Source organism: Cucumis melo, chromosome 1 (genome assembly GCF_025177605.1).
Source record: "Cucumis melo cultivar AY chromosome 1, USDA_Cmelo_AY_1.0, whole genome shotgun sequence".
NCBI classification, from domain to species: Eukaryota; Viridiplantae; Streptophyta; class Magnoliopsida; order Cucurbitales; family Cucurbitaceae; genus Cucumis; species Cucumis melo.
Window position 1 is genome coordinate 37,199,806 of NC_066857.1, and position 15,570 is coordinate 37,215,375.

The 15,570-nt window shown below is 32.8% G+C and overlaps 4 protein-coding genes across 6 annotated transcripts; 3 read left to right on the top strand and 1 right to left on the bottom strand.

Moving 5' to 3' along the window:
• The first annotated feature begins 223 nt into the window (after positions 1–223).
• Positions 224–3,172, top strand: LOC103500662 (uncharacterized). 2 transcript variants are annotated; one of them, XM_008464039.3, is made up of 6 exons: positions 230–620; positions 738–831; positions 1,505–1,575; positions 1,806–1,862; positions 2,442–2,678; positions 2,782–3,172. In XM_008464039.3, the coding sequence occupies exons 1-6, from the start codon at positions 516–518 to the stop codon at positions 2,836–2,838; spliced, it is 621 nt and encodes a 206-aa protein (XP_008462261.1). In that variant the 5' UTR covers positions 230–515; the 3' UTR covers positions 2,839–3,172. The 2 variants fall into 2 exon arrangements, with proteins under 2 accessions (XP_050947499.1, XP_008462261.1); XM_051091542.1 differs by having other exon boundaries at positions 224–620; positions 2,442–3,172.
• Positions 3,173–8,028: 4,856 nt separating this feature from the next.
• LOC103500664 (dormancy-associated protein homolog 4-like) lies at positions 8,029–8,552 on the top strand. The gene is made up of 2 exons (XM_051082911.1): positions 8,029–8,272; positions 8,470–8,552. The coding sequence occupies exons 1-2, from the start codon at positions 8,029–8,031 to the stop codon at positions 8,550–8,552; spliced, it is 327 nt and encodes a 108-aa protein (XP_050938868.1).
• Positions 8,553–9,305: 753 nt separating this feature from the next.
• Positions 9,306–11,076, bottom strand: LOC103500663 (uncharacterized). 2 transcript variants are annotated; one of them, XM_008464040.3, is made up of 4 exons: positions 10,757–11,076; positions 10,257–10,370; positions 9,656–9,775; positions 9,306–9,552 (listed from the first exon to the last, which is right to left on the bottom strand). In XM_008464040.3, exons 1-4 carry the CDS (start codon positions 10,862–10,864, stop codon positions 9,424–9,426), a joined length of 471 nt encoding a protein of 156 aa, XP_008462262.1. In that variant the 5' UTR covers positions 10,865–11,076; the 3' UTR covers positions 9,306–9,423. The 2 variants fall into 2 exon arrangements, with proteins under 2 accessions (XP_008462262.1, XP_008462263.1); XM_008464041.3 differs by lacking the exon at positions 10,257–10,370 and having other exon boundaries at positions 10,757–11,055.
• A 1,903-nt stretch (positions 11,077–12,979) lies between these two features.
• Positions 12,980–14,870, top strand: LOC103500665 (trihelix transcription factor ASIL2). The gene has a single exon (XM_008464043.3). The coding sequence runs from the start codon at positions 13,440–13,442 to the stop codon at positions 14,559–14,561; it is 1,122 nt and encodes a 373-aa protein (XP_008462265.1). The 5' UTR covers positions 12,980–13,439; the 3' UTR covers positions 14,562–14,870.
• The last annotated feature ends 700 nt before the right edge of the window (positions 14,871–15,570 follow it).

Here is a 15,570-nt window from a genome sequence, read left to right on the forward strand (position 1 = left end):
ATTCAAATTTTGCTTAAAGAAAAGAAAAAATAAAATCACTATGACCCTTTTCACAGTAAAAACAGAAGTTTCTGGAGACAAATTTAATTGACACAAAAATATCCAACTCTCAGATTCAATCTCAACCCTACATCTCCACCTTATCCCCCCCCCCCCCCCCCTCCTCCTCACCCTCTAATCTCCATTATAATACACATTCTATTCTATTCTCCCATCTCCTAACATTCTTCCAAAAATATATATAAAAAAAAACAAAATTAACATATTTAATTTTAAAAAACTATAAAAGGGCCATGGTTCTGGAGTGTTCTTGAGCCTCTAAACCAAAATAGACTCTCCTGTGTTTACCCCCTTTCATCCTCTTCCTCCCTCGTTCGACATGTCGTTCTCCTCCCTCAAGATGAACGATCGTTCCGAGTCGTCGTTTTGCAAGTTTCGATTTCTCTAAATTCGTCGACAACACACCAAAAAGGAAAACAACGTTGGGTTTACTTTGATTTTTAGGAAATCAATTAATGGCTGGTAAGAAACAGAAAAACGACGATCTGTATGCCGTTTTGGGGTTGAAGAAGGAATGCTCTGAAGCCGAACTTAAAAATGCGTATAAGAAATTGGCTCTGGTAATTTAATTAATTAGGGTTTTTTTTTTTCTTTTTCTTTTTTAATCTTTTGATCTCTCTGTTTCTTTTGTTCTTTTACGAAGATCTTTTTTGGTTTTGGTTGATATGTACTTTTAGAGATGGCATCCGGATCGGTGTTCGGCTTCGGGAGATTCGAAGTTCGTCGAAGAAGCTAAGAAGAAATTTCAAACAATCCAGCAAGCCTATTCCGGTAATTTCACTTTTTTTTTTCCCCTTTTCAGGAACTTAGTAATTTACTAATTCCAATGATTTAAATATTATTTTCACTTTTTATTAATTTTGTTTTTGTCTATTTTATTTTTTGAAGTACAACAAAGGATCACGTGACATAGTTCAACTAGAATAGACTCAGAGAGTATCTTCATAGCTTTTTTAGTTGATCTTTTAGTAAATTTATTAATGAAGTAATAAATTATTTTTTATCTCAATTACGAGGTGAAAATACACACAATGATTTATATTTTATGGTCCCTTCAGTTTGTATATTTATATTGAAATGAAAGGTAAGAGAGTGGATGATTTAACAATAGAGAGTGTAAAAGCTATAATTAATTAAAAGATTAACTTTTGGATGAATAAGATTAAAATAATATCTATCAAAGAAATAACATTTTAGTCTCTGATATTATAAATTTTTGTACTTTTAATCTGTACACTTTAAATAAATTTTAAATTTTACTCCTGAAAAGTTAATTTCTAAAAGTAGAAGACTAAAGATGAGATCATTGAGAATAGATTGAAAGGATGGTCATATTATTTTTTAATCCGATAATTAATATTTGTTTGTGGGGATTTGGGCTTTTATTTATCGGTTGTTACGAGGTGATGGTTTGGTTTTTTTACTGTGGTAACATGCGGTGTAGTTTTATCGGACGCGAACAAACGACTGTTGTATGACGTTGGAGTTTACGACAGTGATGATGATGACGACGACGTAAGCTCTTCCATTTCTTAATTATACTGCTCCTTCGGTTACTTTTTTCTTTTCTTAAAAGTTATGAAATGGAAAGGGTAAAAAATATTAAAAATAAAGGAAAGTTGTGATGGAGAAACTAATGAAGTGTTTGTTTGGTTTTTTGGGGTTCCCCACGAAATTTTGGTCAGGGAAATTAGTGGGGTCAGCCCCCAAATGTTAAGACTCTGTTTGGTTCGATTCATTTGCAGGGTATGGGAGACTTCTTGACTGAAATGGTTGCCATGATGGATCAAACTACGCCTAACGTAAGTCCCCTTCTCTTTTTTCATTGGATTTTCATCTAACTTAAGTTGTCGATTGTTGTAATAATGGTCTAGGAGTCCTTTTGAATGTTAGCGTTAGTGAAACTTCACGTTAATCAAGTATCCATGATCGACATAGTTTATTATGTTAAAAGATATGCACTTTTTTTCCTTCGAGTCAAAACTCTGTTTTGGTTAACTAGTAAGTACTTTCTACAAATGTGTTTTTCTAAGGCGGAGGGGTGAGGAAGGTAAATCAGGAGGAGGGAGGGAGAGAGTGGAAATGGGTCGATGGTCCAACGATAGTCGGCCCAGATTGTGGAGGGAGAGACTAACTTTTAGGTGTTGTCGTGTCATGAATCTCGTCACATGTTTGTTCAAATCCTAGGAAGTCTTCAGGCGGTCGACCCCACAATGAGAGGAAAAAAAGAAAAGAAAGAAAGAAAGAAAGAACCAATTAAGCACAGAGATCCTCGTGGGGCCCAGTCTTTTTTTATTTGATATATTTAATTATTTTTTTCTCTTTTAGAATTTGGATTGTAACCCATTCCATTATATTGGGAAAAAAAATTAAAACGACAGGAAAATGGAGAAGAAAGCTTCGAGAAATTGCAGGAACTGTTCCAAGAAATGTTCAACGACGACATGGACGGTCTCGGACCAAACTCCCCCGCCAGCTATTTCTCGTCCACGTCGTCATCCTCTTCCTCCTCCTCGTCGTACTCCGGATGTTCCACTTCCAGCAACAAGCGAAACTCGTCGGATATGAACAACTTCAACTCTTTTCAAGCTCATCACGTGCACAACTTTTCCATGGGGGTTAGCACTCTACAATATTATAACTTTCAAGTTCGTGTTAGACAAAAAAAAATTGTTTTTATTAGACAGAAAATCTAAAATATGTGATTGGTTAAAATTTCAGAGAGGAGGAGGAGGAGGAGAAGGGAGCAAGGGGAGGAATTGGCGGAGGAAACGGTAGAAGGAAAAAAACAAAAGGGCAAAGGCAAAGAACAGAGGAGGGACGACGTGTCGTCTATGGCACAGAGAAGACGACAATGAGGGTGAGATTGGCATTATTGTCGATCAGATTTTTCAGCGAAAATGGTGCTGACGTAATCAATTGGAGGCTGCCATTACTGAAAGGAAATGGCAGAAACATTCGTACGATGATTTCCCCTTTTTACCCTCAAACAAATTATATTTCTTGTTTTAGGCTTATAAATTATTGTTTATTTAGAAATTCGCTATTTTTTATTGTTAAAGTCATATCTAATTTACTTTTTATCAATGCATTTTCTCTTTTTCTTTGTGTATATTCTTTTACTTAACTTTCAAGCTCCCTTTTTTTCATTCCAAAGTGAACAAAATTTCTAAAAATGATGGGGTTGCGAAAAATAAAAATTAATTTAAACTTTTGGACTATTTTGGGAAAAATTATAATAATAATTAGATATCCACGTGAAAATGAACGTCTAATGGATTAAATTAATCATAAAAAAGTTGTGGGTTAGTGGTCAATTCAAATAAAAATGATTCCATTAAAGTGTTTTTTTTTTTCTTTAAAAAATGATCACGTTAAAGACATTAAAAAAAAAAAGGGTTAGTGTAGGGGCAATATAGTTGTTTAAAGATATAGTAGGGGGTAAATATGGAATGTGAAAGGCACGTGGGCATAGGCCCCACGTTATTAATTTTGTAAAGAGAAAATTGAAAAAAAGGGTTATTTATTCGTCTGCTTAACGATGGATCAGCATTCGGCGTAGCAAAAGGTGTGGTGTCCCACTACCTCACTTAAATTAATACTCCTAAATAATTATAATAATTTTTCAAAAAGAAAAACAAAGGTAAAATGCCATTTTTGTTCTTAGACTTTTATTTTTCTTTTTTCTTATCATTTTAATAAATCTCGAAAGATATATACAGTGAAAGTTAATTTTCAATGGTATATATGATACTTTTACATCGATGTTAAAATTCGACTAGGGTAAAAGTACATGAACTAGAGCAAACTAAAGAAACAACAGGTTTATTACTTTTAAAAATATACGTTTGGATGTCAAACTCTTAAACTATAAACCATTAGCTTAGAATTTAGACTTAAAATATTACGGGCATCTAGTGATTAGTGAAGTGTAATGTTGTAATGTTATTTTGATCGTTTTCCATATATCACAATAATTTATAAAGATTTTCTAAAGGGTTGTTTGTCCCTAGTATTAGAGAGAAGTGGATGGACTATTTTAGACAACTTCATGTTTGAGTATTATGACAATACTAATATTAGGATTTTTCTAATTCTAGTATTACTACGATAATACTCGTTTTCACTCCCTTTTTCCTCTTCCTTACTCCTCATTCACTCACTGAGCTCCAATTATTTACCAAACAAAAGTAGAATGTCAAGCCAAAGCGGGGTCCCAATAGCAGCCACCATGAAAGGAAGTAACTCACCGATAAAAGCTGAGATAATAGTTTGTATCCCAAACGAGACTATTATAATCCTCAGACTATTATAAGTCAGTCTTAACTCTAAATACTCCTTAATAGTTAATACCCAATTTATCATTTTAAGTCGAAATGTGAATTATTGAAATTAAATTAAATGATAGTTTGATATAATAATCTTTTTTTTCAATGTCTAATATTTGTATGTCCTTCCATGGTTGTTAAGCACTAAAAAGAAACATATACCTAGACGTATATATGCCAAAAACAAAATAGTACTTTAATAAAAATTAAAAGAAATAAATTTGGGGGTCCCACGTAGGCATCGTCGTATCTTGCAAACACGACATCGAAAGTTCGTCACCATCAATGCCATTCGGTCTTTTGGGCAACTTGGAGATGGTAAGGGAACTCTCACTTGCACTTGCAAATGCTAGAACATTCTCAACTCTCTGCCTCATGTTATTATCATTATATAATATATATATATATATATATATATATATATATATATATATATATGTATAAAGAACAAAGAAAAAAAAAACAAGATTAAAAACATGTTATTTTCCATATATATATATATATATATAAAACAATATACTATTAAGTCATAGGTGGTTTTAATATGTAAGAGATAGTAAAGTACGAGAAGTTTACCTATAATGTATAGTGACAACCTAAAATTATGAGATGAAGTTTGTTTTTTAACTAAGAGATAAAAAGACAAATAATGAGAAAATAGAGAGTGAATTAAATTGACCTCTAAACACCGACGGATTTACTATAAGCTCATAGTGACTCAAACCCCTACAACTTCATCGTTTTTATATAATATATAAAAAAACTATTTAATTTTTAATATTTATAGGTAGCTTAGTAGTTAGTCTCTTTATCAACCTCCTCCTAACCATTATTTTTCATATTTTTCTTTTAGCTTTTTGTCATTATATTTTCTAGATCCATCACTAGCTCTAGAAGCTTGATTGAGAGAGATTAAAATTGAATTGTTCATTTCAATCGATTTTAATTCAATTTATATAATTGTATAAATACCCTATAGAAACCTATGAGATAATTATAATGGATTAAATCTGCTTTGACCTAAACATATTCATTCCAATAACCCCATTAGAAAAAAAAAAGTAAATAAAATATTCCCTCAATTTCAACTTGCACTGATACAAAGAAAGAAAAGGGGTGATTTGGAATAGAAAAAAACAAAATGGAACAAATTTGGCAAATTTAACAAATAATTCTAAAGAGCAAATGGGGCAAGTGGTGGGAAGAACATTATTTATTATGAATTTAAGTGATGTTTGAAAAGAAAGTAAGGATAATGACAAGTTGGGGGGCAAAGAAAATTCCTTCCTTCAAAAGTGGACAAGTTGAAAAGAAGAAGGAAAGGAAGTGCTTGATAAAAAAGCACTTGGAAAGTTACAACTTGGAGTCTTGGACAAACAATATATCATCTTCAAATAACAACTTGCATGAGTTTTCAATTATACATGTCAGAATATATATATATATATATATAATTTATTATATTAGATTCAAATGGGGTCATAGTCGATGTGGTTGTTGTTGTGTCCTCGTCTTATCCACTCAAAAAGTGTTCGAAGAAGAAGGTGGGGTTGTAGTTACAATTTATGATCTTTAACTATACGATCTTTCAACCTCTATTTCATAAACTGTCTTGATTTTTTAAACCAGTATGTTTTTTTTTATTTATTTATACTTTGGTCTTTCACTTTTCTCGTTTGAATTAAACTCTAATTAAAAAATATAATAAAGTTAGTTAAAACATGGCCAAAAATATAATATTTGACCAAATATTTACGCTTCATAACAAAAAGTATAATAAAATTTTATCTTTTAGAAACTTTGTTTTATAAAGTGTAAGCAGTTTGTAAAATCTTTTTATGTTTAAAAAAACCCTAAAAGTTATTACCCGTCAGTTATTAATGACAAATATTTGTAATAATCGAACGGAATTTTGAAAATGTTTATAGAAACCAAAGTAAATAAGGCAAGTAAGATAAGAGATTATGAAACAAACTCTTTCTTTAACTATTATTGTTATTGTTATTTAGCTTTCATATTTTAGCATTGATTTATTAGAAGGTTTCTAAAAAGAATCGGCAACAAAATAAAGTTTTAAGATCGAAGCCGTGTTTAACTTCCATTCAATTATCTAAAAAAATTATTGCAAATTTTAAAACTTCTAAAAAAATATTTATAAAAATATAGCAAAATTTCAAATTATAATAGACATCGATTAATAGAAATAAATATTTTGATTCATTTTAGTGTATTTGAAAATATTTCGATATATAATAGTAATGATAAATTGGTTATCAATTCAAATATACCCATTGGAAACTTTGTAAAAAAGGAAAAAAAAAGAGAGAGAGAGAACTTCCATAGGAATCTTTTGGGCCTTTCTCGAAAGCTCGAGCCCATCAAAATGGTTTATGGGCCTCATAAAATTTTCAAAGCCCAAATTTCTATTTCAAGCCCGTAATGTCTGAATCAGGATTGCCCATAGTATCCAAAGTCCATCTTTTTTTCCTTTTCCTCAAAAGCTTTATTAGATTTCCTTCATTTCTACTTTTATTTTCACAAATGTTCAAATCAATGATCGTGAATGTATTGGTATGAGGACTTTTGAAATGAAACAAAAGCAAAACCACGAGGATCGTATATGTAAAAAATGGACAATATCATACCATGTTGCGTTATTTTGTTGCATTATGATGCATTATCAAGTGCTAGAACCAAGTTAACAAAAGCATTGAACTTCCATTTTGTGAAGTATTTTACGAGTTGTATGGTTTGAGGACTAAATAGTGTAATGAGCTTGTAATGTAACGTAATTCAAAATTATGTTTGGATTGAGCTTTCTGGACCCAACTTATAATAGCAAACTTATTACAACCAAACCCTATTTTTCATCGCTTTGATGCTTCATGATTCCATTATCGTTCCACCCTCGATTCCTCATGTATCGCAAACATCCCTCAAATTCTCATTAGTTCTAATTACATTACAACTTCCCAAACAACTCCTTAAGTAATATGTTTAATGTTATATTTATTTCTAAAATTTAATCCATCAGTAGTAATCTAAAAGGCAAGCTTTGTTTTATTACATTCATTGATAATTATTGCTACGGTATAAAATTATGAAATTGTCGTACTTATTGTTATCGTTACTACTTGACTCTAAATCTAAGAAGAAAAGATCGAGACACATCATAAATCCGATTACGATTACACCAACTAATTTTAGATATAGATGGAGAAAGGTGACCTAAATTTGAAAATAACCTCCGAGTACTAAAAATTCATAAATTACTAAAATATATATTTGGTAAGAAAAAGGGAAAACAAAATTTAAAAAGAAAATAAGAATTTAAGAATTTTAAGACCTCTCCTTTGAGAAAACAGGCTTTAAATAAACTTCATCGCTTTGCTATATTAGCCGGAGACTATGAAACCTTTATCATTTTTTTCCCTCCAAATGTTCTCACGGTTGTACCGCGAAGAACCCTAGAAAACCCTTTCTCCTTCTCCGTCGCGTTTCCGATTTTGGATTATCATTGTCGTTGTTTGCCGGTCCATTTGTTTTCTGTTAGATCAACAAGAAAATTCGCCGAATTCTGCACATTCTATATTGTATAATTCTTTGTTTTCGTCTTCTGATCTCTTGCTGCAAGGAAATCATGACTACTTTTCTTCACAAAATATGGGACGAAACGCTTGCTGGCCCTACGCCAGACAATGGCCTCGGAAAACTTCGAAAGTATGATCCCGTTTCGGCTTCGGAATCGCCTCCGGTTAAGATTGCCGGGGACGTTCCTGTAACGCGGAGTATCACCATTCTGAGGAGGAGAAACTATGATTTGGGGAACTTCTCGGATGATCGTGATGGAAGGATGATCGACTCGCCGCGGACGCCTCTAACTCGTGAGTTTCTCTGTTTTTGGATCTATCGGATTTCTTTTTTCATGTCTACTTGTAATTAATGTACGTGTATTCAGAGATTTTATGTGTTTCGTTTGGAAATCACCTGCGTAGATTGTGTGTTTCATGGAAATTTGAAGAAATTAATTCGGTTATTTGACGAGTTTCTTATATGTGTAATTTTGTTTTGTTTCTTGCAGCGGGGACGCCTGATCCTGATGGTGATCTGAAGAGATTTCCGTGGAAAAGATTGTCGGCTGAATCATTCGACCAAGACGATTAGAAGTAATGAATTTAAACATTTAGTTTCTTTATTCACGTATCCCTCGTTCACATCCAATCAATTTGCATCTTCTAATGTACACGGATTTGTATGTGCATCGTTTCTTCATTTTGATAGAAATGAGATTTAAGAAGATATGGTTTCAATTGATGGATTCCTCTTTAGAATACACTTCTTAACGTTCTCTTTCATTTGAATCATACAATATAAAATATATTGGTTCATAATCCAATGTAAGGGAAAATGCCCGCAAAATGCTTTTAGAAGAAAAGGCAATTAGGGTTTAGGATATGGCTTATTATCTTTGAGTTACTAAATTGAATTTCTTCCTTCTAGTTTTCCTCTGTTGATAGAGATTTCAAAAGGGCATCATCAAGATTGTTCAATATTTTTGTGAATTATTGTGGAATCTGTATAAGATTAACCTTCAGTCTTTGCATTTGCTGCAGGACCTCGATTACAGTCTCATTGTCGATTCAACCATTGAAGGGGAAGCACCAAGTATCTGTATATAAGATATGTATATGTGTATATGTATGTATGTATGTATGTAAATAATACCAGCCAACCTAGTCACAGTTCTTCAATCAACCCATTGGCATTAAAATTTCTGCCTAGAGAGGGAGATTGAATTTCTAGTTTCTGTTGGTTCTCAGTAATTTGTAACAATAAACCCTTGAATTATGTGTATATATCATTATTTCATTCGTAATGCAACTCCTCTTTCGCTGGTTTTCATGTCTTTTGAATCAGTTTTGAACCGCAATTAACTTATACTTGAATTAAAGATAGAACAAAACCATAACAAACCGATCTAAACAAAATTATTGGGATTTGAAGGCATGAATAATAGATATTGTTCTATGTAGGTTTAACTTGCAGAGGATGCCTTGACTTTCTCGATGAGATCCGCGGCATCTTGAACAGTAGAGATGCCTTCAGCTCCACCTTCACCAATGGACACTCCAAACTTCTCTTCCAAAGCCATCATGATCTCAACCTGTAAGTGTTCCTTTAAAATTGTTAGCAATGGGTTTATAGTTTTAAGGTAGATTGTCTTGTGATTGTGTGCTGTTTGGTTTAAAAATTTTGAGTTGACTCACGGTGTCAAGAGAATCGGCTCCCAAATCCGAAAACTTTGTTTGAGGGATCACTGCACTTTGTTCCAGAGAGAGTTGCTTGGCAATTATTTCTTGAACAACTTCCAGTGTTTCTGGTTGGGCCTTCACATTTTTTACATCAAACCCATCTTAATTTCCGCCGATAATTGCATAGGTAACACTATAATAACTGATTTTTGAAATCATGGATTTGTTTAGATAATTATTTTCTTTTTATTTTTTTTTGAAAATTAAGTCTATTTTACTCTTAATTTTCTTCCTTTTGTTATTTACATTCTAAAATGGTTTAAAAACGAAGTCAAATTTTGAAAATTAAAAATATGTTCTTTCGAAAAATTGTTTGTTTTTGGATTTTGATTATGAATCCAACCATTATATGTAAGAAAGATGCAAATTATTATAAGATATGATAATGAAATAAGCTTAACTTTCAAAAATAAAAAACGAAATTGTTACTAGTAAAGTCTAAATTGTCTCGATACAAAACAAATAGAGTTTAATAAAACGGTAGAAATGTATATAGAGATATGTATAAATTAGGGAAAGAAATAAAAGGCTCGAGTTGTAAGAAGGTACAACTTACAACGGAGCAACAAATCTTTGATTTGAAGGACTTGGAAAGTAAAGATGCCCCTTTTGCTGCCTTTGCCATTTTCATGCTGGGAAACACCCTCTCCCCACGAAACAAACTACCATCCTGCCCAATTGTGACCCTTTCAATGATGCCTTCTTGATAAATTCACTCTCGTTTCTTTTATAAAATATTTTAATTATTTGTTTGTTGTGAGTGATGTGGAAGTAATGTATAAAAATGTGTGTATCTCGGGATAAACCTAAGCATTACCCATACAAAATTTTCTTTTCTACGTATAGATTAGATTGTAAGTTTGGTCGAAAGATCATTTACAATAAGTATTTAGTCTCTATAATTTGATCAATTTCTTCTTAATAGTTACCATTCCTAAAAGGACTTGTTAAACTACACGTACTATATTTTATCACAAGGATCAATTTTGTCCATTCATGTGCTATTAAATTTAAGAGAATAAAAATTTACATTTAGTGGTAGGTGGATAGACTTACTTTTGCAGATAGGTTGTTATGCAAATACAAAGTCGTGCTCTTGTTTCTCATCGAGGAGGTGCACTGGAGAGTCATGGGAAGCGGCGACGAAGCAAAGGTTGACGACATGATCGAAAATAGATGGAAGGAGAGGTATGTGTTTAATGAAAGGTTTCAAAAAAAAGAGGAATGGAGTTGGGAGAGGGAATGGAGGAAGGAGAGATATTTATAAGATGCAGCTATTAATTAAAATGAATTGAGAAAGATTCGATGATAACGAAGGCTTTGTTTTGGATGTCAATTTTGGCGGATGGCACTATGGTTTCTCTCTTCTTTAGCGGAACTCTCAATCTTTTTGCTTTAACTAAACAATTATTACCAAAATTTATACTAAACCTTTTGCTTTGCTTTTGAGAATGAAATTACTCAAATCTACGTCTAGAAAAATATATGGCTCCGGAAGGTTTTTCTTACGTGTCGTTAAATATATTTGTATGCTTTGTCTTTAAAATATTACCCTTTTGTGTATATTTGCCATATCTTGATGGCATTATTTTTTTTGGATTGACTACGAGAAAAGTTGGGACAATTTGGATGGACAAGAAAAAAATTTCAAAAATTCATTGTTATTTAAGTTCTTTTTATAAGCTTTAAAAGTTTTTTTTTAAATTATTTTGAGTAATAGTGAACAATTGAATTTATTTCGAAATGACTTATTTTAATAAATTAAACACTTCAAAATATACTTCAAATATACTATTTGTATGTTTGAATTTAAGTGTAGTAGTTTAATTGGTTTAAACATAGTATTGTTAATATAGAAAGGTCTTCAATTTAGTTTGAACTTCTACTCTCACTTGTGAACTCAAGATGATAACGGAGGAAGAAACAATAAAATCTAAATTCTAACATTAATGTTCTCCTTTTTGCTTTCTTTTTAAATTTCAACGTGACGATTGTGCATGCTTTCCTAAAAACACATTTGAACTTAAAGGGTGTTTGCGTGTTGGATTGAATTGGATTCGAACCCAAAGAATTCGTGTTGAATAATGATCACAATCTGAAACATTTGAGATGGATTAGTTCGGATTAATAGGACTACTTATTTATATTTTGTCTTAAAATTAACCAAAATGTCATGAAATTTTTTTATTTAATTATTTTCATATATCGATCAAGATTAATAACTAAATTCTTGATTTACTTTATAAAAATTAAGTTTCTCTAAAGTCTAAAAAACCAGTTTTAGGAGTTACGGAAGAATAGATTATATATATATATGATAGTATGATAGGTGGCAAAAAAAAATATTTTTTAAAATTAATAATAAGTTTGGATTGTTTCTTGTGAATCCATAATTCAATCCAATTTATAAAAATTTTAGTTTTCTTAACTCGATCCAAAACACCCCTATTTGAACCCATTCCTTTTATAAAAATAAAATAAAAACTAAACTAGGTTAAATATATGTGCGTGTATTTATTTTTCCGTAGAACTTAACTTAATTTTGAAAAAATGTTTCTATAAATCGGGAATAAAACAAGTGAACTTATAAAACTTATCAAATATGTTCTACCAATTTTATGGTAAGAAGTTCGATAATTACAAATATATTTATAAAGAAAAATAAAAGCAAAAAGCAAAAAGCAGTAAGTTAAAAGTATCACTTTGGTTCATATTTTTTTTTCACCTTTGTTTGATTTTAATTCATATATTTTTAATTATATAATTTCCATCCCCAATTTTTTATATATCTGAAAATCACAATTATATTTATTTTTATTTTAAAAAAATTGCTACCAATTGTAATTATTACTATAAAATTAAAACATGTTCACACATTGTATTAATTTGTATGAAAATTAGTTTTGTTATTTGAACAACTACAAACAAAAGAAAAAGAAAAAACTTTTGGAGACTAAATTTAAGACTGATTAAATACAAATTGGATGAATTATTTTAACAAAAGTATTAATTTTGTTTATGGTCTCAGTTTTGGAAAACAGAATAATTGCTAAAAAGTAGAAGCGGTTTAGATGGAGGGTAAAATAGGTATTTCCCCTCAACAGCAAAACAAATAAATTTGAAAATTGAAGTAAAAAATAAATAGTGAATGGAAAAACGCAATGTCTATTCTTTTCCGGGAACGGTAAGCCGGTGGGGAGGGTAAATTTGTAATTGACTAAAGAATATTGGCGTTTTAGGTAAATTAAAAATAGTACCACATAAAAACAGCGATGGACTACCTACCCAAGGTTATGCCGGCAGCGTCATCACGGTCACTCCGGTTACAAAAAATCCCGGTACAATTAAAACCAATAATTTATTGCCACGTCATAAATGTACTTATAGTGTATCGCCACGTGTCCCCTTCTGAAATAACTCCCTCACCGACGCCGTCAGTTCCCGCTCTCCCTGTTTTTTCCGTCAACCAAAATTAAACTCTTCATTTTTTCTTTCTTTACAGAAATTATGCCATTTTCGCCGGTCAACCCCAAACCCTAACCCTAACCCTTTATCTCTTTCTCTCTCTCCGGGATCGTACCTTTGCGTTCCAGATCGCGGCATATCTCCGGCCCATGACGGTACCGGACCGATTCGCATGTGCCGGTGAACCAACATCACGTTATTTCCATCTAATTGCCAGATCGGTGCGCAACATTTTCGGATCGGTGATTTTTTGTACGAAATTGGACCTGATTCCATGAAGGAAGACGACGAGATTCAGTCCTATCCGTCGCCGGGAAGTGGATCTCCTGCTTCGCCGATCTCTAACGGTCGGATTACCGTGACGGTTGCGGCGGTGGCGCCTCCTCCTCCTCCGCCTTCTTCTCAGAACATGATAACCTTGGCACTGCCGAATCAGCAGACCAAAGGTGGCGGCGGAGGAAGCGGCGGAGGCGGAAGGGAGGATTGTTGGAGCGAAGGCGCGACGTCTGTGTTGATCGATGCTTGGGGAGAGAGGTATTTGGAACTGAGTAGAGGGAATTTGAAGCAGAAGCATTGGAAAGAAGTTGCTGATATTGTGAGTAGTAGAGAGGATTATACGAAGATACCGAGGACTGATATTCAGTGCAAGAATCGGATTGATACGGTCAAGAAGAAGTATAAGACTGAGAAAGCTAAGATTACTGCTGGAGGAGGCCCCAGTAAGTGGCCATTTTATGATAGATTAGATCAATTAATCGGTCCGACTTCGAAGAATGTTGCTTCTACCGCGGGTGTAGCCACCACTGTTAATCCACCTCTACATCAGAACCAGAAAGTTCCTGTAGGAATTCCTGTAGTGAATCGATCTTTAATTCCCTTCCAAGCTCATCATAATCATGGTCATCAACAGCAATCAAAGGGGACAAAAGCTCAAAAGATCCAATACCACAAGCGGCCTCGAACGACTGATTCCGATTCCTCAGGCTCCGACAGAGAAACATCCCCAACTTCAAGTGATAGTTATCTGCAAGGGAAATTCCGGAGGAAAAATGTTAGGGTTCAGAAGGAGGCGGTGAATCCGAATTTGGGGAAGACAGAGAAGGGAAAGAATGGATCGAGAGAAAAGGGATGGGGAAATGCTGTGAGTGAATTAGCACAAGCAATTTTAAAATTTGGTGAAGCGTATGAACAAGCAGAGAGCTCAAAGCTACAGCAAGTGGTAGAAATGGAGAAGCAAAGGATGAAATTTGCCAAGGATCTTGAATTGCAAAGAATGCAGTTCTTCATGAAGACCCAATTGGAGATCTCGCAGCTTAAACATGGAAGAAGAGTTGTTGCTGCTGGTAATCATCATTGTAGCAACAACAACAACAGTAACAGCGATAGCAGCAACTAGATGATGAGATGCAGAATTAGGTAACTATTTTTCTCATCTTTGCAAATGTTAATCTGTATTAGTTTTACTCTTTATCTGTATCCTAATTTATCATTCTCTCTTATAAATTAACTTGATCAACATGTTCAAAGCCTAGTAGTGATTTGTCAGTGAGTCTGTTTTTACCCATTAGAATTCATCATCATCTACTCTTTAGTTTTCTTCATATTGGAAGAAGAAGGGGAAATATTTTTCTCTATGTAAAACACTGTTAATTAGAGGAAAACGATGAAGTTAAATCCATTTGGAATGAATGACTGTTCTTTCCTATTTCTTCCTTTTTGGTAATTAATGGATAAAGATGCCAAATTGGGGTCAGACCCAGATTCTGAATTTGCATAGATGCATTTGTCATCAAATGATTCAAACAAAATATAATTAAAAAATTTATAATAAAACAGAAGGGACCAGGAGAAATCATGCTCTGACTTTACATGACAAACAGTCTCCCTGATCCTCTCATTAATTAAGGGTTAATTTTTAATCAATTAGTGGATGAGATTTGAAATAATTAAACATTTTTTTTGGCATTTTTTTAGGAAGAAAAGCATGTGATGATAAGACTGATTGTCTGGTTGTTGAATCTGATACTATGATCTTTTTTGTCAACAGTATAAACATTAACTTTGGATAGGATCAAATCCCAAGTGGGTGTGTGAGAAAGTGCATTACTTTTTTAAGTTTTACCTTAAAAGGCCTTTTTGGTAAGTGTAGAATGCAATCAACATTAGGATGAAATGTTAAAAGAGTTAGAATGTGACCGTGACAACGGTGGGAGCAGAATGTAATAGAAATCACAAACATAGTAAAAAAAAAAAATCCTCACTTTAAACGTAGATTTACGATTACAACTCATCACATTCTAGCCTCCTAAACAAGCCCCCTGAGGTCATATGTGAAATTGATTTTACTCAATTCTTGCCTTTTCATATCCCACCAAAAGAAATAACAAATTCGAATGGGTTGGTTT

What these genes read in the sequence shown, in the direction of transcription:
- LOC103500665 (XM_008464043.3), top strand. Translation starts at nt 13,440, where the DNA reads ATGAAGGAAGACGACGAGATTCAGTCCTATCCGTCGCCGGGAAGTGGA.
- LOC103500663 (XM_008464040.3), bottom strand. Translation starts at nt 10,864, where the DNA reads ATGTCGTCAACCTTTGCTTCGTCGCCGCTTCCCATGACTCTCCAGTGC. An exon ending in CAAAGATTTGTTGCTCCGTT is followed by an intron (nt 9,776 to 10,256) that starts GTAAGTTGTACC and finishes AAAAATGTGAAG; the next exon opens with GCCCAACCAGAAACACTGGA. An exon ending in GAGCCGATTCTCTTGACACC is followed by an intron (nt 9,553 to 9,655) that starts GTGAGTCAACTC and finishes GAACACTTACAG; the next exon opens with GTTGAGATCATGATGGCTTT.
- LOC103500662 (XM_051091542.1), top strand. Translation starts at nt 516, where the DNA reads ATGGCTGGTAAGAAACAGAAAAACGACGATCTGTATGCCGTTTTGGGG. An exon ending in CGTATAAGAAATTGGCTCTG is followed by an intron (nt 621 to 737) that starts GTAATTTAATTA and finishes ATGTACTTTTAG; the next exon opens with AGATGGCATCCGGATCGGTG. An exon ending in AATCCAGCAAGCCTATTCCG is followed by an intron (nt 832 to 1,504) that starts GTAATTTCACTT and finishes CATGCGGTGTAG; the next exon opens with TTTTATCGGACGCGAACAAA.
- LOC103500664 (XM_051082911.1), top strand. Translation starts at nt 8,029, where the DNA reads ATGACTACTTTTCTTCACAAAATATGGGACGAAACGCTTGCTGGCCCT. An exon ending in GCCGCGGACGCCTCTAACTC is followed by an intron (nt 8,273 to 8,469) that starts GTGAGTTTCTCT and finishes TGTTTCTTGCAG; the next exon opens with CGGGGACGCCTGATCCTGAT.